The sequence below is a fragment of the Bufo gargarizans genome, chromosome 2 (assembly GCF_014858855.1).
Source record: "Bufo gargarizans isolate SCDJY-AF-19 chromosome 2, ASM1485885v1, whole genome shotgun sequence".
NCBI classification, from domain to species: domain Eukaryota; kingdom Metazoa; phylum Chordata; class Amphibia; order Anura; family Bufonidae; genus Bufo; species Bufo gargarizans.
Window position 1 is genome coordinate 712,947,462 of NC_058081.1, and position 23,898 is coordinate 712,971,359.

General features: G+C 58.2%; 2 protein-coding genes across 2 annotated transcripts in view; one reads left to right on the forward strand and one right to left on the reverse strand.

Annotated features, from left to right (window-relative positions):
- Positions 1–6,564, forward strand: part of SMARCD3 (SWI/SNF related, matrix associated, actin dependent regulator of chromatin, subfamily d, member 3) — a 47,484-nt gene extending 40,920 nt beyond the window's left edge. The window contains exon 9 of the mRNA XM_044277722.1: positions 5,739–6,564. Within this exon, the coding sequence (XP_044133657.1) occupies positions 5,739–5,792 (54 nt within the window). The 3' untranslated portion in view covers positions 5,793–6,564. The remainder of the gene's footprint in view (positions 1–5,738) is intronic.
- Positions 6,565–6,674: 110 nt separating this feature from the next.
- LOC122929105 (chondroitin sulfate glucuronyltransferase-like) lies at positions 6,675–23,649 on the reverse strand. The gene is made up of 6 exons (XM_044282574.1): positions 23,521–23,649; positions 21,931–21,964; positions 21,427–21,680; positions 11,589–12,153; positions 10,780–10,962; positions 6,675–8,025 (listed from the first exon to the last, which is right to left on the reverse strand). The coding sequence occupies exons 3-6, from the start codon at positions 21,672–21,674 to the stop codon at positions 6,769–6,771; spliced, it is 2,253 nt and encodes a 750-aa protein (XP_044138509.1). The 5' UTR covers positions 21,675–21,680; positions 21,931–21,964; positions 23,521–23,649; the 3' UTR covers positions 6,675–6,768.
- Between the last annotated feature and the right edge of the window lie 249 nt (positions 23,650–23,898).

Consider the following 23,898-nt stretch of genomic DNA (forward strand, 5'->3'; position numbering starts at 1 on the left):
CATTGTTTTAATCAGCATGATCAGCCCTAGCAGCCAGTGTGTCTGGTTTATTAGGGCTGATCGTTCTGGCAAAACAGCTTTTTGTTGGCTGACGTTGCCATCAGATCTAGCTGAGATTTGTCCTACCTCTAAACCAACATCTGGAGGACCATGGGAATGAGTTGACACTTGCCAGGCTTCAGTTCTGACCTGCTGAGATCTACAGAGATATTTCCCTTGCCCTGGATATGTATGGCTGACAGATCGGCAGACTGGCACATTCGAACTGAAGACATTGAAAACTGTTTCCCCTTCTTTGTTCAAGTACAAAAGTCACAAGATTGAATCCCCCTGAGCTTCTTCTTGAAGAGCAATAATGACTGAAGGTTCTACTGCTGGGAGATGAAGTCTTGGAAGTGTGTGAGGCCGAAACCTCTTCCTATCTGCTCTGTCTAGGTAAAAAAAAAAAAAAAAAAGAACTTTTTCCTCATTAAAGGGGTTGTCCAAGTTATTTTTATTGCTGACCTATTCTCAGGATATCATCAATATCAGATCGGCTGGGGTCCGGCGTCCCCGCCCATCAGCTGGTTGAAGAGAAGGCCGTGCCAGCGCTGCCTTCTCTTCATTGTTTACCTGCTCACCATCGCTAAAGCATAGGTGAGAAATGTAATTACAAGCCGTCCATTCACTTCTGTGGACGGCCCTGTAGTGGTCACTTCTGTGGACGGCCCTGTAGTGGTCACTTCTGTGGACGGCCCTGTAGTGGTCACTTCTGTGGACGGCCCTGTAGTGGTCACTTCTGTGGACGGCCCTGTAGTGGTCACTTCTGTGGACGGCCCTGTAGTGGTCACTTCTGTGGACGGCCCTGTAGTGGTCACTTCTGTGGACGGCCCTGTAGTGGTCACTTCTGTGGACGGCCCTGTAGTGGTCACTTCTGTGGACGGCCCTGTAGTGGTCACTTCTGTGGACGGCCCTGTAGTGGTCACTTCTGTGGACGGCCCTGTAGTGGTCACTTCTGTGGACGGCCCTGTAGTGGTCACTTCTGTGGACGGCCCTGTAGTGGTCACTTCTGTGGACGGCCCTGTAGTGGTCACTTCTGTGGACGGCCCTGTAGTGGTCACTTCTGTGGACGGCCCTGTAGTGGTCACTTCTGTGGACGGCCCTGTAGTGGTCACTTCTGTGGACGGCCCTGTAGTGGTCACTTCTGTGGACGGCCCTGTAGTGGTCACTTCTGTGGACGGCCCTGTAGTGGTCACTTCTGTGGACGGCCCTGTAGTGGTCACTTCTGTGGACGGCCCTGTAGTGGTCACTTCTGTGGACGGCCCTGTAGTGGTCACTTCTGTGGACGGGAGCTGTCCATTGAAGTGAATGGACAGCTTCTTGTAATTACACTGATCACCGTTGCGATGTCGATGGCGAACAGGTAAACAATGAAGAGAAGACAGAGCTGGCACAGAGCGCAGCCTTCTCTTCAACCAGCTGATTGGCGGGGACGTCGGACCCCCCCCCCCCCATCTGATATACATGAGCTATCCTGAGGATAGATCATGAATAAAAATAACTCGGGCAACCCCTTTAAGGCTCTTCAGCATCTTCTTAAGTTATTCTCCAAATAAATTATATACATTTTTGGAATGTCTTGCCTGGAGGTACCAGAACATTGCTGACCAAGAGGAACATCACTGCCTGTAATAAATCCCTGGAGGATCCCGAGCCATGAAGAGGATGTTCTGTGGTTGGAGGGGTTAGAAGTGCAGCTCCACGGACTGAATGTCTGAGAGGACACAATATAAAAGGTCCTGACCAGAACCCAATAGAAAAGCTGCAGCAAGACTGGGATCCAGAACACAAGAACAGATCTACATGTGAATGAGGGAATACAATATGAAAGTTCTGACCAGAACCCAATAGAAAAGCTGCAGCAAGACGGCGATCGAGAACACAAGAGCAGGTCTACACATGAATGAGGGAATACAATATGAAAGTTCTCACCAGAACCCAATAGAAAAGCCACTGCCAGACGGGGATCCAGAACACAAGAGCAGGTCTACACGTGAATGAGGGAATACAATATGAAAGTTCTGACCAGAACCCAATAGAAAAGCCACTGCCAGACAGGGATCCAGAACACAAGAGCAGGTCTACACGTGAATGAGGGAATACAATATGAAAGTTCTCACCAGAACCCAATAGAAAAGCCACTGCCAGACGGCGATCCAGAACACAAGAGCAGGTCTACACGTGAATGAGGGAATACAATATGAAAGTTCTCACCAGAACCCAATAGAAAAGCCACTGCCAGACGGTGATCCAGAACACAAGAGCAGGTCTACATGTGAATGAGGGAATACAATATGAAAGTTCTGACCAGAACCCAATAGAAAAGCTGCAGCAAGACGGCGATCGAGAACACAAGAGCAGGTCTACACATGAATGAGGGAATACAATATGAAAGTTCTCACCAGAACCCAATAGAAAAGCCACTGCCAGACGGTGATCCAGAACACAAGAGCAGGTCTACACGTGAATGAGGGAATACAATATGAAAGTTCTGACCAGAACCCAATAGAAAAGCCACTGCCAGACGGTGATCCAGAACACAAGAGCAGGTCTACACGTGAATGAGGGAATACAATATGAAAGTTCTGACCAGAACCCAATAGAAAAGCCACTGCCAGACAGGGATCCAGAACACAAGAGCAGGTCTACACGTGAATGAGGGAATACAATATGAAAGTTCTCACCAGAACCCAATAGAAAAGCCACTGCCAGACGGCGATCCAGAACACAAGAGCAGGTCTACACGTGAATGAGGGAATACAATATGAAAGTTCTCACCAGAACCCAATAGAAAAGCCACTGCCAGACGGGGATCCAGAACACAAGAGCAGGTCTACACGTGAATGAGGGAATACAATATGAAAGTTCTCACCAGAACCCAATAGAAAAGCCACTGCCAGACGGCGATCCAGAACACAAGAGCAGGTCTACACGTGAATGAGGGAATACAATATGAAAGTTCTCACCAGAACCCAATAGAAAAGCCACTGCCAGACGGAGATCCAGAACACAAGAGCAGGTCTACACGTGAATGTCTGAGGGGACACATTACTGATATACTTTTAAATGGTTGCTCCACCTTTAGGGGGCAGTTACTTTTTTACATCAGTACTGCAGGTATCACTTTGTGGCTGATTATTTCTGCAGTCCTTATTTCACGTGGTTAGATTTAACAATCACGTTAATAAATGACAGCCATTAATGGCACACGGCATCGATCAAATGACCATTTAAGTGTCCACTTTTGTCTATGATGCCTTCTCTTATACAGCTTGGCATTAAATGCACGTGTCCGTGTTTTCCGATTGCCAGAAAATGACCACATTATGACACCGTAATATAGCAGGAGAACCCTAGCCCCACAGGCTTACAGGCTAGAGGCCATGGGTGGGCAGCGGTTGGTGGTGCTTGATGCTCCTGTAACCTCGTGTTGGTGCATCGTAGATAATGGCTATTGCAGTAAAGCCGCGGCCTAATAGAACTTAGGACCTTATTTCCAGATCTGCCTTTGTTCCAGCAATAGATGTTTTTATCCTCTGAAAATCCAGTTTATTTGGTATGCAAATGAGCCAGTAAGGTGCCCAGTGGGGCGTCACCCTTGCAGGAAGGAGCCCAGAGGGGCGTCACTCTTGCAGGAAGGAGCCCAGAGGGGCGTCACTTTTGCAGGAAGGAGCCCAGAGGGGCGTCACTTTTGCAGGAAGGAGCCCAGAGGGGCGTCACCATTGCAGGAAGGAGCCCAGAGGGGCGTCACCATTGCAGGAAGGAGCCCAGAGGGGCGTCACCATTGCAGGAAGGAGCCCAGAGGGGCGTCACCATTGCAGGAAGGAGCCCAGAGGGGCGTCACCATTGCAGGAAGGAGCCCAGAGGGGCGTCACCATTGCAGGAAGGAGCCCAGAGGGGCGTCACCATTGCAGGAAGGAGCCCAGAGGGGCGTCACCATTGCAGGAAGGAGCCCAGAGGGGCGTCACCATTGCAGGAAGGAGCCCAGAGGGGCGTCACCATTGCAGGAAGGAGCCCAGAGGGGCGTCACCATTGCAGGAAGGAGCCCAGAGGGGCGTCACCATTGCAGGAAGGAGCCCAGAGGGGCGTCACCATTGCAGGAAGGAGCCCAGAGGGGCGTCACCATTGCAGGAAGGAGCCCAGAGGGGCGTCACCATTGCAGGAAGGAGCCCAGAGGGGCGTCACCATTGCAGGAAGGAGCCCAGAGGGGCGTCACCATTGCAGGAAGGAGCCCAGAGGGGCGTCACCATTGCAGGAAGGAGCCCAGAGGGGCGTCACCATTGCAGGAAGGAGCCCAGAGGGGCGTCACCATTGCAGGAAGGAGCCCAGAGGGACGTCACCATTGCAGGAAGGAGCCCAGAGGGGCGTCACCATTGCAGGAAGGAGCCCAGAGGGGCGTCACCATTGCAGGAAGGAGCCCAGAGGGGCGTCACCATTGCAGGAAGGAGCCCAGAGGGGCGTCACTTTTGCAGGAAGGAGCCCAGAGGGGCGTCACCCTTGCAGGAAGGAGCCCATGCAGAGGCGGGCAGAGTTATGGCTTGAGTGTGATGTAGGAGGGGTGGTTGGCCACATTGTGGCAGGGGGCGTGTCTGGACGCCTTCCTGCAAGGGTGACGCCCCTCTGGGCACCTTACTGGCTCATTTACATACCAAACAAACTGGATTTTCAGAGGATAGAAAACATCTATTGCTGGAACAAAGGCAGATCTGGAAATAAGGTCCTAAGTGCTATTAGGCCGCAGCTTTACTGCAAGAGCGATGATCCTGGTGACAGATTTCCTTTAAAGAACAATGTGACATCAGTGCCGAAACAGAACAATGTGACATCAGTGCCGAAACAGAACAATGTGACATCAGTGCCGAAACAGAACAATGTGACATCAGTGCCGAAACAGAACAATGTGACATCAGTGCCGAAACAGGGAAACCAGTGATCGATATAAAATAGTAAAGTCCTACTCGCCCCTCCTCTCCCCGCGCTCTATGGCCCGGATTCTGAAAGCCATAATCATTTTTATTATTGGTTTTATGTAGGAGGAGTTGTATATGTCAGTGGCACAGTTATGTGGTACGTGTAACTTTAACTCTTTCTGTGGGGGGAATGGAACGGATGTGTGGCGTTCACCTCTGCGGACTGGAAGGATCAGGGCGATACCAAATATGTATTTTTTATGTTTTTCCATATTAACACGTGGAATATGTTGCCGTAAGCCCAAGGGTAATACCTTTATATCCACAGTGTGACAGGTCTGTAGTCCATACTCCTGATGTGGCTGAGCCGTCTCCTGCCCCAAAGCCTCGAGTGATGCAGAGAGGGCTAGGCTCCGATCAGTGCGGTGATGCAGATGAGGGACGCGAGGCCGAACATACAGACATTTCTATCCGCTTAGTATCTAGTATTGTATGGGAAGAGCAGCCCCCTAATATAGGATATGCCACATATTCCAAAGTCACATCGACAATCAGGAATCTGCTGGGTAAACGTGGCCTCTTCTGTCACATCTACTCGAAATGTCCATGTTCAAGTGATCGGACGTAGATTCTGCTCATTCCTTGGCTTTAGCATGAAACCTGATGCTGCAGTATTAAAAAGGCCGAGGACATCATGTCCCATTTAGATTTATCAGCTAGCCCAGTATTAGTCAGGTCTGTCCAGGGCAGGAACGCAGGCGCCACACTGAACCACCTTCTGTCTTCCAGATTCAGCAAAGACGACAAGAGCTGGAGCAGTCGCTCGGTGTCCGGAACACATAAAGGCCTCTTCATTCACCAACCTTGGCCGATACGTGGCTTCTCCATCCTTACTGCTCCCTCATGGTACATACACAGGACTAAACCTCATGGCATAGTATTGGATACTCCTGGTGCCGGCTCATACGTTCCACCGTTACCCAACATCAGGAGATCTCTGTTCTCAAGCTTTTTGTCAGAAGTGCCAAGTAAATCTCCATTATTATTGTTATCAATGTTACGGGATGCAATCGAGGACCATGTACTGTCTGGACCAAGTTCTGTCATGGGGAGCGGTCATGCAGGGGGGTCCCTTACAGGCGGGCACTTTTAGCAGTATTATTTTTTATAAAGCAGCGTCATATACGCATTAGGTAACGCTCAAAGCCCAGCTGTAGGCACCAAAGACGGAGTAGTTTTCTGACAGTTTCTAGACAAGAAGTGCCTGGAGCTCAGTCCGCTGGCTTATGGGTCACCATTGCTGAACCTCTGTGTACAATGTGAATTTCTCTCTCCTGTCAGGGTCCATGAATGGTGTCACCTGCTATCTAGGTACATTGTGTGGCTCTAAGCCATCCACGGACTCTGGGTTTGGCTGCTTGGAATGGCCCATGACTACTCCTCGTCACATAGCCAGTTCCTGCACTAGGGAAGCCTCCAGCGTTATCGGGGTAGGCCCGGGCCAGTAGGTAGTTGTGGGGGTAGATAGATTTGTGTTCAGCACTGTATATTACCGTCGTAGCTGCTGTGTGTAGAGTCACAATGTGACCGTTCAATAAATTCCATTTCTACCTAAGAGACTGAGTGCGTCATTATGTCCAGCACCTCTGGCCGGGTCATGGAGTACGTGGAGGAGACACGTGATGAAGAATCCAGCCCCCAGTAATGACAAAGGCTCACTCTCCATACAGTATAAATAAGGTTTATTTTACAGGTAACAACAGTAATATCATTAACCCATTGGTGCCACGAGAGCCTGCCACGTGTAGTCTTTCATGTTTTATGTACTGTTAGTCTGGTCTTGGTCAAACAGAGCCATAGCGAGGTGAACCCGGGAGCCCAGGGCCTCCAGATTGCTGAGCACGCATCGGTGATAGCTCTCGCTGGAGAGGTGGGTGCTGCACTTCTTCAGTGAGAATCTCTGCACCAGCGCTGGCTCCAGTGCCCTAAAGACATGGAGCTCCGAGTGACGCAGAAAGAGATCCAGCAGCTCTATGTCACCATTGTCCTCATCCTCCTCCCCCTGAACTTCTGCCGCCATCCGGCTTCTAGCTCTCATGAAGTCCGAGTTATAGAAGCAGCATTCCGAGGAAGAGAGGCGGTCAAAATGTCCATCGCGCAGGAATTCCGCAGACTGCGGGACAGAGAAGCCTTGACGTGAAACATCCGGGCTGTACTCCTGATAGTGGACAGGAGAAAACACCTGCCAAGCACCGATGGCGTTCATTCGGCAGTGGTTCAGTGCCTCGGTCGTCACCTCACTCCACACACTCGCAAGAAAGAAGAGCGTGTCCACCGAGTGTTTCTTAGACACCACCTCCATGAGGCGCACCTGAGATGGTAGCTCTGTGCGGACGCTGGACACCTCCAGGCGGAGGAACGGATAACGCTTCTCCAGCTTTGCTAACATGCTGCGCACCTCTTCATACACATCTTGCTCCTGCCCAGATGAACTCACGTCATATACAAGTAGTACTGTGAGGGCCACGTTCTCCTGAGGGTCGAGAAGACTAGTCGCAAAGGCATCGAGAAAACCTGCAATATGGCTGGTGTCAGAAGGCATTAAAGGTAACACTAGCTGGACTCTCGTGGCTTCTGTCACATACGGCATGGGAAGAATCTCCACAAGACTCAGAGGGCGCAAAAGGCTAAGGCGCTTGGTTATCACCCCAACATGACCTCTTTCAGTGGTGGCCTCCAGCAAAAGGTCCAATGTGTATTCCATCCCCCTTGTGGGATCAAAGCGTCTGTACCCATTGAGCAGCCGACGCTTTCTGAAGTGCAGCCATGGAAGGTAGCGCTGATTGAGCTGGTCCAGTGCTTCCTCCAGGACCTGCTGAACGTCCAGCAGCCACACACCCTGCAGCAGACACTTGGGGGCACCATCCGGGCAGGAGAACGTGTGCATCTCTGTGAAATATTCCCAAGTCAACAAATCAAAACGAGAAGTTGGAGTGAAGGGTGGATTCACACCAATTGGCCATAAGAGACCAGCACCGCCATCTGGGGTAAAGGAAGAAAGATTCCGGATCTCGCCCTGAAACAAAGCAGTCAGATAGTTATCCAGTGTGAACACAGCACAGCCGAATCTCCGACTTCCATTAGGAGACACATTTGGAGTAATGTAGACTAGGCGGAGTTCATTCAGGTTTAGCATTTACCTTTCTTACTTCTCCACAATATTAAGGAGGTTTTCTGGGAGTACAATACTAATGGCCTGTCCTCAGGAGAGGTGACCAGTATCTGGCTTGTGGGGGGTCTGACTCCTGGCACCTCCGGTGATCAGCTGTATGAAGAGGTTCTGGCGAGTGCTGCGTCCTCCTCACACAGCGCCATACGTCTGATGGTGGCTGTGCTTGGTACTGAGCAGCACATAGGTCGGGTGACCGACGAATGTGAGGTCACTGGCCTAGGAAGAGGCCTCTTCAAACCGCTGATCGGCAAGGGTGCAGGAGTCCGATTGCCACCAATCACTGATGAGGACATCCTCAGAACAGGCCATCAACAACCTACTAACGGAGAGCCCTTTAAACTGTTCTGAAAGACACGGAGTAACGTGAGACGGTAACTGACAAATGTCATCAAGAACAAGACAAGAGAGACGAAGAAGAAAACTGATAAAGTCACCATATATAGGACAGGTAGAGGGCGGCACGGGCCGGGGGGCGGCACAGGCCAGGGTGGGAGGCATGTGGCACGCACGTGGCACAGGTCGGGGGGGGCCGCGTACGTGGCACAGGTCGGGGGGGGCCGCGTACGTGGCACAGGTCGGGGGGGGCCGCGTACGTGGCACAGGTCGGGGGGGGGGCGCGTACTTGGCACAGTCGGGGGGGGGGCGCGTACGTGGCACAGGTCGGGGGGGGGGCGCGTACGTGGCACAGGTCGGGGGGGGCCGCGTACGTGGCACAGGTCGGGGGGGGGCCGCGTACGTGGCCAGGTCGGGGGGGGGCCGCGTTACGTGGCACAGGTCGGGGGGGGGCCGCGTACGTGGCACAGGTCGGGGGGGGCCGCGTACGTGGCACAGGTCGGGGGGGGGCCGCGTACGTGGCACAGGTCGGGGGGGGCCGCGTACGTGGCACAGGTCGGGGGGGGGCCGTCGTACGTGGCACAGGTCGGGGGGGGGCCGCGTACGTGGCACAGGTCGGGGGGGGCCGCGTACGTGGCACAGGTCGGGGGGGGGCCGCGTACGTGGCACAGGTCGGGGGGGGGCGCGTACGTGGCACAGGTCGGGGGGGGCGCGTACGTGGCACAGGTCGGGGGGGGCGCGTACGTGGCACAGGTCGGGGGGGCCGAGGTACGTGGCACAGGTCGGGGGGGGGCCGAGGTACGTGGCACAGGCCGTGGGGGGGCCGAGGTACGTGGCACAGGCCGTGGGGGGGCGAGGTACGTGGCACAGGCCGTGGGGGGGCGAGGTACGTGGCACAGGCCGTGGGGGGGCGAGGTAGTGGCACAGGCCGTGGGGGGGCGAGGTACGTGGCACAGGCCGTGGGGGGGCGAGGTACGTGGCACAGGCCGTGGGGGGGCGAGGTACGTGGCACAGGGCCGTGGGGGGGCGAGGTACGTGGCACAGGCCGTGGGGGGGCGAGGTACTGGCACAGGCCGTGGGGGGGCGAGGTACGTGGCACAGGCCGTGGGGGGCGAGGTACGTGGCACAGGCCGTGGGGGGGGCGAGGTACGTGGCACAGGCCGTGGGGGGGCGAGGTACGTGGCACAGGCCGTGGGGGGGCGAGGTACGTGGCACAGGCCGTGGGGGGGCGAGGTACGTGGCACAGGCCGTGGGGGGGCGAGGTACGTGGCACAGGCCGTGGGGGGGCGAGGTACGTGGCACAGGCCGTGGGGGGGCGAGGTACGTGGCACAGGCCGTGGGGGGGCGAGGTACGTGGCACAGGCCGTGGGGGGGCGAGGTACGTGGCACAGGCCGTGGGGGGGCGAGGTACGTGGCACAGGCCGTGGGGGGGGCGAGGTACGTGGCACAGGCCGTGGGGGGGCGAGGTACGTGGCACAGGCCGTGGGGGGGCGAGGTACGTGGCACAGGCCGTGGGGGGGCGAGGTACGTGGCACAGGCCGTGGGGGGGCGAGGTACGTGGCACAGGCCGTGGTGGGCGAGTACGTGGCACAGGCCTGGGGGGCGAGTACGTGCACAGGGCCGTGGGGGGGCGAGGTACTGGGCACAGGCCGTGGGGGGGGCGAGGTACGTGGCACAGGCCGGGGGGGCGAGGTACGTGGCACAGGCCCGTGGGCGGCACTGGTACGCGTAGTACAGGCAGGGGGCGGCTCAGAACATGTAGTACAGGCAGGGGGCGGCACAGAACATGTAGTACAGGCAGGGGGCGGCACAGAACATGTAGTACAGGCAGGGGGCGGCACAGAACATGTAGTACAGGCAGGGGGCGGTACAGAACATGTAGTACAGGCAGGGGGCGGTACAGAACATGTAGTACAGGCAGGGGGCAGTACAGAACATGTAGTACAGGCAGGGGGCGGTACAGAACATGTAGTACAGGCAGGGGGCGGTACAGAACATGTAGTACAGGCAGGGGGCGGTACAGAACATGTAGTACAGCTAGGGGTGGTGCTTTGAGATAGCCAATCAGCTGCTGTCTGGACTTGAATAGGGTCCCCTGTTTTTCTAAACTGGTTGAAGGCTCACGTGGCACCTCAGCCCTCACATCTCAGTCGTTTGGGGGGATGGGGGGGCATCAGCTTTCCGTCTCCTCCCATATAAAAACATAATTTAGGGGAACAAAGGAACCAAAAGAAAAATTGAGGAAGAGTAAGGAGCAGCCGTTACCTGGAGCCGCTGGATCCTGCGGTACGACCAGCGCATTCTTATCTGGCTGAGCTTACGCTGAAGCTTGTACACCAACGTGGCCTCCCTGACCGGATACACCGAGAGCGCAGAGCCCAGCGAGGCCTCATCCAAATTCTCTATGTCTGCATTTCTGGGAAGATCATAGGAAACAAACCGCAGGCCCTAGAACAGAAGTGAAGAAGGGAGACATTTTTAAAAAATGTGAGCACAGGAAGATGTGGACTGTGGTCCGAGAGGTGGGGACCTACGACCACGGGATGCTGTCTGGGAGGTGGGGGACCTACGACCACGGGTTGCTGTCCGGGAGGTGGGGGACCTACGACCATGGGTTGCTGTCCGGGAGGTGGGGACCTATGACCATGGGTTGCTGTCCGGGAGGTGGGGGACCTACGACCATGGGTTGCTGTCCGGGAGGCGGGGGACCTACGACCACGGGTTGCTATCCGGGAGGTGGGGGACCTACGACCACGGGTTGCTGTCCGGGAGGTGGGGGACCTACGACCATGGGTTGCTGTCCGGGAGGTGGGGACCTATGACCATGGGTTGCTGTCCGGGAGGTGGGGACCTACGACCATGGGTTGCTGTCCGGGAGGTGGGGGGACCTACGACCATGGGTTGCTGTCCGGGAGGTGGGGGGACCTACGACCACGGGTTGCTGTCCGGGAGGTGGGGGGGACCTACGACCATGGGTTGCTGTCCGGGAGGTGGGGACCTACGACCCACGTGGGTTCTCATACATCCACACTCATGATTGTAGTCACTCTTAGGTCCTCTTTTACGTTCATTACCTGAAACTCTGCTACACAGGCAATGCCCAGTGTGTCCTGCAGGCAGCGTCCCAACCATTCATCTGGCCTGGAACTCAAAATATCAGAGCGACAGAAATCCAAATGTGGCCCCAGGCTGAGGAGAAGGGCCCTGGAGAGAAGATATCCAGAGACCCCATGACAGTACCTCCAACCTTCCTGGCCTCCTATGAACTCCATGGGTCGGCCAATGTAGACAGCGGGCCCTGGGCTCAGGTGACTGACAAAGTCCTGCAGGTGGAAGCCATTGGTGAAGGTGTCATCCTGGGCGACGTAGAACCAGTCATATGTGGACAGAAGGTGGGTCTCCATGTACCGCAGGCTGTGATACATCACCCACACCGGCCTCTCATCTCCATGGGACACCACTTCCATTCCTGAGGGCACCTTAGGGCCTCGGGCCCCTGTGAAAAACATTAGGCGGCTTACATGAGCCGAAAGAGTCCGATTCACAGCCACAGCGAGGGAGTTCAGGGTGGAGCGGGAAGACAGGACGACCACCGAGAGGCGCTCTCTGAAGCCAAGCTCTGACTGGATGTAGCGGGTCCTGTGGGGACATCAGGAGGTGACACATCAATGACAGAATACGGGTACAACCCCCAACCCTGCCTGTACAAGGAGGCACCATAAGGAAATGCCTCCCATTCCCAACGCCAGTCCTGCCTGCACAAGGAGGCACCATGAGAAAATGCTTCCCCCTCCCAACGCCAGTCCTGCCTGTACAAGGAGGCACCATGAGGAAATGCCTCCCCTTCCCAACACCAGTCCTGCCTGCACAAGGAGGCACCATGAGAAAATGCCTCCCCCTCCCCACACCAGTCCTGCCTGTACAAGGAGGCACCATGAGGAAATGCCTCCCCTTCCCCACACCAGTCCTGCCTGCACAAGGAGGCACCATGAGGAAATGCCTCCCCTTCCCCACACCAGTCCTGCCTGTACAAGGAGGCACCATGAGAAAATGCCTCCCCTTCCCCACACCAGTCCTGCCTGCACAAGGAGGCACCATGAGGAAATGCCTCCCATTCCCAACGCCAGTCCTGCCTGCACAAGGAGGCACCATGAGAAAATGCCTCCCCTTCCCCACACCAGTCCTGCCTGTACAAGGAGGCACCATGAGGAAATGCCTCCCCTTCCCCACACCAGTCCTGCCTGCACAAGGAGGCACCATGAGGAAATGCCTCCCCTTCCCCACACCAGTCCTGCCTGCACAAGGAGGCACCATGAGGAAATGCCTCCCCCTCCCCACACCAGTCCTGCCTGTACAAGGAGGCACCATGAGAAAATGCCTCCCCTTCCCCACACCAGTCCTGCCTGCACAAGGAGGCACCATGAGGAAATGCCTCCCATTCCCAACGCCAGTCCTGCCTGCACAAGGAGGCACCATGAGAAAATGCCTCCCCTTCCCAACGCCAGTCCTGCCTGTACAAGGAGGCACCATGAGGAAATGCCTCCCTTTCCCCACACCAGTCCTGCCTGCACAAGGAGGCACCATGAGGAAATGCCTCCCCTTCCCCACACCAGTCCTGCCTGCACAAGGAGGCACCATGAGGAAATGCCTCCCCTTCCCCACACCAGTCCTGCCTGCACAAGGAGGCACCATGAGGAAATGCCTCCCCCTCCCCACACCAATCCTGCCTGCACAAGGAGGCACCATGAGAAAATGCCTCCCCTTCCCCACACCAGTCCTGCCTGCACAAGGAGGCACCATGAGGAAATGCCTCCCATTCCCAACGCCAGTCCTGCCTGCACAAGGAGGCACCATGAGAAAATGCCTCCCCTTCCCCACACCAGTCCTGCCTGTACAAGGAGGCACCATGAGGAAATGCCTCCCCTTCCCCACACCAGTCCTGCCTGTACAAGGAGGCACCATGAGGAAATGCCTCCCCTTCCCCACACCAGTCCTGCCTGCACAAGGAGGCACCATGAGAAAATGCCTCCCCTTCCCCACACCAGTCCTGCCTGCACAAGGAGGCACCATGAGGAAATGCCTCCCATTCCCAACGCCAGTCCTGCCTGCACAAGGAGGCACCATGAGAAAATGCCTCCCATTCCCCACACCAGTCCTGCCTGTACAAGGAGGCACCATGAGGAAATGCCTCCCCTTCCCCACACCAGTCCTGCCTGTACAAGGAGGCACCATGAGGAAATGCCTCCCATTCCCCACACCAGTCCTGCCTGTACAAGGAGGCACCATGAGAAAATGCCTCCCCTTCCCCACACCAGTCCTGCCTGCACAAGGAGGCACCATGAGGAAATGCCTCCCATTCCCAACGCCAGTCCTGCCTGGACAAGGAGGCACCATGAGAAAATGTCTCCCATTCCCCACGCCAGTCCTGCCTGCACAAGGAGGCACCATGAGGAAATGTCTCCCCCTCCCCACACCAGTCCTGCCTGTACAAGGAGGCACCATGAGAAAATGCCTCCCATTCCTCACACCAGTCCTGCCTGTACAAGGAGGCACCATGAGAAAATGCCTCCCATTCCTCACACCAGTCCTGCCTGGACAAGGAGGCACCATGAGAAAATGTCTCCCATTCCTCACACCAGTCCTGCCTGTACAAGGAGGCACCATGAGAAAATGCCTCCCATTCCTCACACCAGTCCTGCCTGGACAAGGAGGCACCATGAGAAAATGTCTCCCATTCCTCACACCAGTCCTGCCTGTACAAGGAGGCACCATGAGGAAATGCCTCCCCTTCCCCACACCAGTCCTGCCTGTACAAGGAGGCACCATGAGGAAATGCCTCCCCTTCTCCACACCAGTCCTGCCTGCACAAGGAGGCACCATGAGGAAATGCCTCCCATTCCCAACGCCAGTCCTGCCTGCACAAGGAGGCACCATGAGAAAATGTCTCCCATTCCCCACACCAGTCCTGCCTGCACAAGGAGGCACCATGAGAAAATGCCTCCCCCTCCCCACACCAGTCCTGCCTGCACAAGGAGGCACCATGAGGAAATGCCTCCCATTCCCCACACCAGTCCTGCCTGCACAAGGAGGCACCATGAGAAAATGCCTCCCCCTCCCCACACCAGTCCTGCCTGCACAAGGAGGCACCATGAGGAAATGCCTCCCATTCCCCACACCAGTCCTGCCTGCACAAGGAGGCACCATGAGAAAATGCCTCCCATTCCCAACGCCAGTCCTGCCTGCACAAGGAGGCACCATGAGGAAATGCCTCCCATTCCCAACGCCAGTCCTGCCTGCACAAGGAGGCACCATGAGAAAATGCCTCCCATTCCCAACGCCAGTCCTGCCTGCACAAGGAGGCACCATGAGAAAATGCCTCCCCCTCCCCACACCAGTCCTGCCTGCACAAGGAGGCACCATGAGAAAATGCCTCCCATTCCCCACACCAGTCCTGCCTGCACAAGGAGGCACCATGAGAAAATGCCTCCCATTCCCAACGCCAGTCCTGCCTGCACAAGGAGGCACCATGAGGAAATGCCTCCCCCTCCCCACACCAGTCCTGCCTGCACAAGGAGGCACCATGAGAAAATGCCTCCCATTCCCCACACCAGTCCTGCCAGTACAAGGAGGCACCATGAGGAAATGCCTCCCATTCCCCACACCAGTCCTGCCTGCACAAGGAGGCACCATGAGGAAATGCCTCCCATTCCCCACACCAGTCCTGCCTGTACAAGGAGGCACCATGAGAAAATGCCTCCCCTTCCCCACACCAGTCCTGCCTGTACAAGGAGGCACCATGAGAAAATGCCTCCCATTCCCCACCAGTCCTGCCTGTACAAGGAGGCACCATGAGGAAATGCTTCCCATTCCCCACACCAGTCCTGCCTGCACAAGGAGGCACCATGAGAAAATGCCTCCCATTCCCCACACCAGTCCTGCCTGCACAAGGAGGCACCATGAGAAAATGCTTCCCCCTCCCCACACCAGTCCTGCCTGTACAAGGAGGCACCATGAGAAAATGCCTCCCATTCCCCACACCAGTCCTGCCTGTACAAGGAGGCACCATGAGAAAATGCCTCCCATTCCCCACACCAGTCCTGCCTGTACAAGGAGGCACCGCAAGGAAATGCCTCCCAAACCCCACACCAGTCCTGCCTGCACAAGGAGGCACCATGAGAAAATGCCTCCCATTCCCCACCAGTCCTGCCTGTACAAGGAGGCACCGTAAGGAAATGCTTCCCCCTCCCCACACCAGTCCTGCCTGCACAAGGAGGCACCGCAAGGAAATGCTTCCCCCTCCCCACACCAGTCCTGCCTGCACAAGGAGGCACCATGAGGAAATGCCTCCCATTCCCCACACCAGTCCTGCCTGCACAAGGAGGCACCACGAGAAAATGCCTCCCATTCCCCACCAGTCCTGCCTGCACAAGGAGGCACCATGAGAAAATGCCTCCCATTCCCCACCAGTCCTGCCTGCACAAGGAGGCACCGCAAGGAAATGCTTCCCCCTCCCCACACCAGTCCTGCCTGCACAAGGAGGCACCATGAGAAAATGCCTCCCATTCCCCACACCAGTCCTGCCTGCACAAGGAGGCACCATGAGAAAATGCCTCCCATTCCCCACCAGTCCTGCCTGCACAAGGAGGCACCATGAGAAAATGCCTCCCATTCCCCACCAGTCCTGCCTGCACAAGGAGGCACCGCAAGGAAATGCTTCCCCCTCCCCACATCTCACTTTCAATTTCTTGGGGAGAGAAGCGGCGCCCACTCAAACGTCACACTTCAAAAAGAACGCAGCACGCCGTATCTCTCTCAGCCTTCATTTACAATCCTGCATCGTCACCTCCGACCTCCACAGCCCGAGCAGCCTCCTGTCCTGATAGAATGCCAGCAGCCTCAGCCTCAACATCCAGAGCAGCCTCCCGTCCTGTACTGATCCGGATGTGGAGGCTGAAGCTGCCGGCATTCAATCATGAGAGGAGGCTGCTCGGGATGTGGAGGCTGAAGCTGCCGGCATTCTATCATGAGAGGAGGCTGCTCGGGATGTGGAGGCTGAAGCTGCCGGCATTCTATCAGGACAGGAGGCTGCTCGGGATGTGGAGGCTGAAGCTGCCGGCATTCTATCAGGACAGGAGGCTGCTCGGGATGTGGAGGCTGAAGCTGCCGGCATTCTATCAGGACAGGAGGCTGCTCGGGATGTGGAGGCTGAAGCTGCCGGCATTCTATCAGGACAGGAGGCTGCTCGGGATGTGGAGGCTGAAGCTGCCGGCATTCTATCAGGACAGGAGGCTGCTCGGGATGTGGAGGCTGAAGCTGCCGGCATTCTATCAGGACAGGAGGCTGCTCGGGATGTGGAGGCTGAAGCTGCCGGCATTCTATCAGGACAGGAGGCTGCTCGGGATATGGAGGCTGAAGCTGCCGGCATTCTATCAGGACAGGAGGCTGCTCGGGATATGGAGGCTGAAGCTGCCGGCATTCTATCAGGACAGGAGGCTGCTCAGGATGCGGAGGCTGAAGCTTCAGCATTATATCAGGACAGGAGGCTGCTCGGGATATGGAGGCTGAAGCTGTGGCATTCTATCAGGACAGGAGGCTGCTCAGGATGCGGAGGCTGAAGCTGCAGCATTATATCAGGACAGGAGGCTGCTCGGGATGTGGAGGCTGAAGCTGCAGCATTATATCAGGACAGGAGGCTGCTCGGGATATGGAGGCTGAAGCTGCAGCATTCTATCAGGACAGGAGGCTGCTCGGGATATGGAGGCTGAAGCTGAGGCATTCTATCAGGACAGGAGGCTGCTCGGGATATGGAGGCTGAAGCTGTGGCATTCTATCAGGACAGGAGGCTGCTCGGGATATGGAGGCTGAAGCTGCAGCATTATATCAGGACAGGAGGCTGCTCGGGATATGGAGGCTGAAGCTGCGGCATTCTATCAGGACAGGAGGCTGCTCGGGATATGGAGGCTGAAGCTGCAGCATTCAATCAGGACAGGAGGCTGCTCGGGATATGGAGGCTGAAGCTGTGGCATTCTATTAGTAAAGGACAGGAGGCTGCTCGGGATATGGAGGCTGAAGCTACAGCATTCTATCAGGACAGGAGGCTGCTCGGGATGTGGAGGCTGAAGCTACAGCATTCTATCAGGACAGGAGGCTGCTCGGGATATGGAGGCTGAAGCTACAGCATTCTATCAGGACAGGAGGCTGCTCGGGATATGGAGGCTGAAGCTACAGCATTCTATCAGGACAGGAGGCTGCTCAGGATGCGGAGGCTGAAGCTACAGCATTCTATCAGGACAGGAGGCTGCTCAGGATGCGGAGGCTGAAGCTGCAGCATTATATCAGGACAGGAGGCTGCTCAGGATGCGGAGGCTGAAGCTGCAGCATTCAATCAGGACAGGAGGCTGCTCAGGATGCGGAGGCTGAAGCTACAGCAGTATATCAGGACAGGAGGCTGCTCGGGATATGGAGGCTGAAGCTACAGCATTCTATCAGGACAGGAGGCTGCTCAGGATGCGGAGGCTGAAGCTACAGCATTCTATCAGGACAGGAGGCTGCTCAGGATGCGGAGGCTGAAGCTGCAGCATTATATCAGGACAGGAGGCTGCTCAGGATGCGGAGGCTGAAGCTGCAGCATTATATCAGGACAGGAGGCTGCTCAGGATGCGGAGGCTGAAGCTACAGCAGTATATCAGGACAGGAGGCTGCTCGGGATATGGAGGCTGAAGCTACAGCAGTATATCAGGACAGGAGGCTGCTCGGGATATGGAGGCCGAAGCTGCAGCATTCTATCAGGACAGGAGGCTGCTCAGGATGCGGAGGCTGAAGCTGCAGCATTATATCAGGACAGGAGGCTGCTCGGGATATGGAGGCTGAAGCTACAGCAGTCGATCAGGACAGGAGGCTGCTCGGGATATGGAGGCTGAAGCTACAGCAGTATATCAGGACAGGAGGCTGCTCGGGATATGGAGGCCGAAGCTGCAGCATTCTATCAGGACAGGAGGCTGCTCAGGATGCGGAGGCTGAAGCTGCAGCATTATATCAGGACAGGAGGCTGCTCGGGATATGGAGGCTGAAGCTACAGCAGTCGATCAGGACAGGAGGCTGCTCGGGATATGGAGGCTGAAGCTACAGCAGTATATCAGGACAGGAGGCTGCTCGGGATGTGGAGGCTGAAGCTGCCGGCATTCTATCAGGACAGGAGGCTGCTCGGGATATGGAGGCTGAAGCTGCCGGCATTCTATCAGGACAGGAGGCTGCTCAGGATGCGGAGGCTGAAGCTGCAGCATTATATCAGGACAGGAGGCTGCTCGGGATATGGAGGCTGAAGCTGCCAGCAGTATATCAGGACAGGAGGCTGCTCAGGATGCGGAGGCTGAAGCTGCAGCATTATATCAGGACAGGAGGCTGCTCGGGATATGGAGGCTGAAGCTGCAGCATTCAATCAGGACAGGAGGCTGCTCGGCATATGGAGGCTGAAGCTGCCAGCAGTATATCAGGACAGGAGGCTGCTGGGGATGTGGAGGCTGAAGCTGCCGGCATTCTATCAGGACAGGAGGCTGCTGGGGATGTGGAGGCTGAAGCTGCCGGCAGTATATCAGGACAGGAGGCTGCTCAGGATGTGGAGGCTGAAGCTGTGCTCCTTGTGAAATGTGATGTTCAGTGGGCGCTGCTTCTCTCGGTCTCCATGTTTGTAGGTGGGGTCTTCGGTGCAGCCTCATCTCTCACTGTGCACCCCGCTGTCATCCTACCACGGGGGCCCCACAGGCCGCATACCCACCTCCTGACAGAGCGCCCCTGATGCACCCCGCTGTCATCCTACCACGGGGGCCCCACAGGCCGCATACCCACCTCCTGACAGCGCCCCTGATGCACCACGCTGTCATCCTACCACGGGGGCCCCACAGGCCGCATACCCACCTCCTGACAGCGCGCCCCTGATGCCCCCCGCTGTCATCCCACCACGGGGGCCCCACACCCACCTCCTGACAGCGCCCCTGATGCCCCCCGCTGTCATCCCACCACGGGGGCCCCACACCCACCTCCTGACAGAGCGCCCCTGAGCCCCCCGCTGTCATCCTACCACGGGGGCCCCACACCCACCTCCTGACAGCGCGCCCCTGATGCACCACGCTGTCATCCCACCACGGGGGCCACACACCCACCTCCTGACAGAGCGCCCCTGATGCACCACGCTGTCATCCCACCACGGGGGCCCCACACCCACCTCCTGACAGAGCGCCCCTGAGCCCCCCGCTGTCATCCTACCACGGGGGCCCCACACCCACCTCCTGACAGAGCGCCCCTGAGCCCCCCGCTGTCATCCCACCACGGGGGCCCCACACCCACCTCCTGACAGAGCGCCCCTGAGCCCCACGCTGTCATCCTACCACGGGGGCCCCACACCCACCTCCTGACAGAGCGCCCCTGAGCCCCCCGCTGTCATCCTACCACGGGGGCCCCACACCCACCTCCTGACAGAGCGCCCCTGATGCACCACGCTGTCATCCCACCACAGGGGGCCACACACCCACCTCCTGACAGAGCGCCCCTGAGCCCCCGCTGTCATCCTACCACGGGGGCCACACACCCACCTCCTGACAGAGCGCCCCTGAGCCCCCGTTGTCATCCTACCACGGGGGCCACACACCCACCTCCTGACAGCGCCCCTGATGCACCCCGCTGTCATCCCACCACGGGGGCCCCACACCCACCTCCTGACAGAGCGCCCCTGATGCACCCCGCTGTCATCCTACCACAGGGGCCGCACACCCACCTCCTGACAGCGCCCCTGATGCACCCCGCTGTCATCCTACCACGGGGGCCACACACCCACCTCCTGACAGAGCGCCCCTGATGCACCCCGCTGTCATCCTACCACAGGGGCCACACACCCACCTCCTGACAGAGCGCCCCTGATGCACCACGCTGTCATCCTACCACGGGGGCCCCACACCCACCTCCTGACAGCGCCCCTGATGCACCCCGCTGTCATCCTACCACGGGGGCCACACACCCACCTCCTGACAGCGCCCCTGATGCACCCCGCTGTCATCCTACCACGGGGGCCACACACCCACCTCCTGACAGAGCGCCCCTGATGCACCCCGCTGTCATCCTACCATGGGGGCCCCACACCCACCTCCTGACAGCGCGCCCCTGAGCCCCCCGCTGTCAACCCACCACGGGGGCCCCACACCCACCTCCTGACAGAGCGCCCCTGAGGCCCCCCGCTGTCATCCCACCACGGGGGCCACACACCCACCTCCTGACAGAGCGCCCCTGATGCACCACGCTGTCATCCCACCACGGGGGCCACACACCCACCTCCTGACAGAGCGCCCCTGAGCCCCCCGCTCTCATCCCACCATGGGGGCCCCACAGGCCGCACACCCACCTCCTGACAGAGCGCCCCTGATGCACCCCGCTGTCATCCTACCACGGGGGCCCCACACCCACCTCCTGACAGAGCGCCCCTGATGCACCCCGCTGTCATCCTACCACGGGGGCCACACACCCACCTCCTGACAGAGCGCCCCTGATGCACCCCGCTGTCATCCTACCACGGGGGCCACACACCCACCTCCTGACAGAGCGCCCCTGAGCCCCCCGCTGTCATCCCACCATGGGGGCCCCACAGGCCCCACACCCACCTCCTGACAGAGCGCCCCTGATGCACCCCGCTGTCATCCTACCACGGGGGCCCCCACACCCACCTCCTGACAGAGCGCCCCTGAGCCCCCCGCTGTCATCCCACCATGGGGGCCCCACAGGCCCCACACCCACCTCCTGACAGAGCGCCCCTGATGCACCCCGCTGTCATCCCACCACGGGGGCCCCACACCCACCTCCTGACAGAGCGCCCCTGAGCCCCCCGCTCTCATTCCACCATGGGGGCCCCACAGGCCGCACACCCACCTCAGCACCTTCTTGTGTGGAGCGCGTGGCTTATGACCATATGGAATAATTCGGGGTTTCAGGTCATGTATGGGGGCGCCCCGCTCGTCGGGCTGTAGTCCGTGGAGATTGTCCGCACAGGGGGCTTCTTCTTCCTGGATCCACGAGACCCTCAGGAGGCTCAGGCTGCAGCCTATGGACAGGCCCAGGATGAGGGGCAGCGCCGGGCGCAGGAGCCCCAGCAGGAACGGGTAGAGTCTGGGACCCATCCTGTGCTGCAAGAGAAGGACACACAGGACCATGAGACCACCCGAGGTGCAGGAGAATCTGGGGGCCACGCAGAGCGCTGGAGTGTGGCCCCACAGGGTTCACAGCCCTCAGCAGTGTGGGGGCCACATACCAAGGAGGTGAATACCACCAGGCCAACTGCCGGGACAGGGGCCACAACCAGCGGCACGGTCTACGTCTCGCGGACCCCCAGTATAGTAGGTACAGATGATGGGACATCAGAGATGACAACGTTACCTGTGACCCCGAGAGCGAAGAGCAACATCACCGCCTGCAAGAGAGAGGAGCAGGGTCACCCCAGTACACACCAGTGGCCCCAGCACCTCACTGGGACCAGTGCAAGCACATGCATACCGCACCCCTCACCCCCAGCCTCCCGTCCTTCCCCTCCTCCTGGCCTCCCTCACCTCCCATCGTTTCCTGGCCTCCCTCACCCCCAGCCTCCCGTCCTTCCCCTCCTCCTGGCCTCCCTCACCTCCAGTCCTTCCCTGGCCTCCCATCGTTTCCTGGCCTCCCTCACCTCCAGCCTCCTGTCCTTCCCTGGCCTCCCTCACCTCCAGCCTCCTGTCCTTCCCTGGCCTCCAGCCTCCTGTCCTTCCCTGGCCTCCCTCACCTCCAGCCTCCTGTCCTTCCCTGGCCTCCCCCACCTCCAGCCTCCTGTCCTTCCCTGGCCTCCCTCACCTCCAGCCTCCTGTCCTTCCCTGGCCTCCCTCACCTCCAGCCTCCTGTCCTTCCCTGGCCTCCCTCACCTCCAGCCTCCTGTCCTTCCCTGGCCTCCCTCACCTCCAGCCTCCTGGCCTCCCTCACCTCCAGCCTCCCGTCCTTCCCCTCCTCCTGGCCTCCCTCACCTCCAGTCCTTCCCTGGCCTCCCATCGTTTCCTGGCCTCCCTCACCTCCAGTCCTTCCCTGGCCTCCCTCAACTTCAATCCTTCCCTGTCCTCCCGTTGTTTCCTGGCCTCCCTCACCATCAGCTCCCCGTCCTCCCTCACCTCCAGCCTCCCGCCCTCCCTCACCCTCTGTCCTTCCCGGGCCTCCCTCACCCTCTGTCCTTCCCGGGCCTCCCTCACCCTCTGTCCTTCCCGGGCCTCCCTCACCCTCTGTCCTTCCCGGGCCTCCCTCACCCTCTGTCCTTCCCGGGCCTCCCTCACCCTCTGTCCTTCCCGGGCCTCCCTCACCCTCTGTCCTTCCCGGGCCTCCCTCACCCTCTGTCCTTCCCGGGCCTCCCTCACCCTCTGTCCTTCCCGGGCCTCCCTCACCCTCTGTCCTTCCCGGGCCTCCCTCACCCTCTGTCCTTCCCGGGCCTCCCTCACCCTCTGTCCTTCCCGGGCCTCCCTCACCATCTGTCCTTCCCGGGCCTCCCTCACCCTCTGTCCTTCCCGGGCCTCCCTCACCCTCTGTCCTTCCCGGGCCTCCCTCACCCTCCGTCCTTCCTTCCTTCCTTCCCTGGCCTCCCATCCTTTCCCCAGCTTCCCTCACCTCCAGTCTCTCCCTGTCCTCCCTCACCTTAAGCCTCCCATACCTCCAGCCTCCTGTCTTTCCTCACCTCCAGCCTCCCGTCCTTCCTCACCCTCTGTCCTTCCCTGGCCTCCCTCACCTCCCCCAGCCTCTCTTACCTTCAGCCTTCCACAGCCTCCCTCACCTCCGGGCTCTCATCATTCCCCGGCCTCCCTCACCGTCAGTTCCCCGTCCTTCCCTGGCCTCCCTCACCTCCAGCCTCCAATCTTTCCTCACCCTCCATCCTTCCCTGGCCTCCCTCACCTCCAGCCTCCCATCTTTCCTCACCCTCCATCCTTTCCTGGCCTCCCGTCCTCTCCCAGCCTCTCTCACCTGCAGCCTCCCATCCTTCCCCGGCCTCCGGTCGGCTCCCGACTTCTGTACATGACAAATAATAACAGTAAACCGCAGGTCACATGATCGCCGCTCTGTCCCCGCCCCCAGCTGCCATGTTCTGTTCTGTATAATAAAGCTTGTTCAAAGATAAAGCCAGAATCATAGAGAAGGGAAAGGGCTAGAAGGACTCCCGGGAGACCACGTGGTCTGAGGTTATGACGTCAGGCGGGAAGTGTAGGGACAGTACTGTACCCCTCACCTGTTAGTATTAAACCCCCCCCCCCCCCCACACACACTCACACAATAATACTACCCCCCTCTGTGATAACACTATTACCCCCCCACACCCAGACAATACTATTACCCCTCACGCCC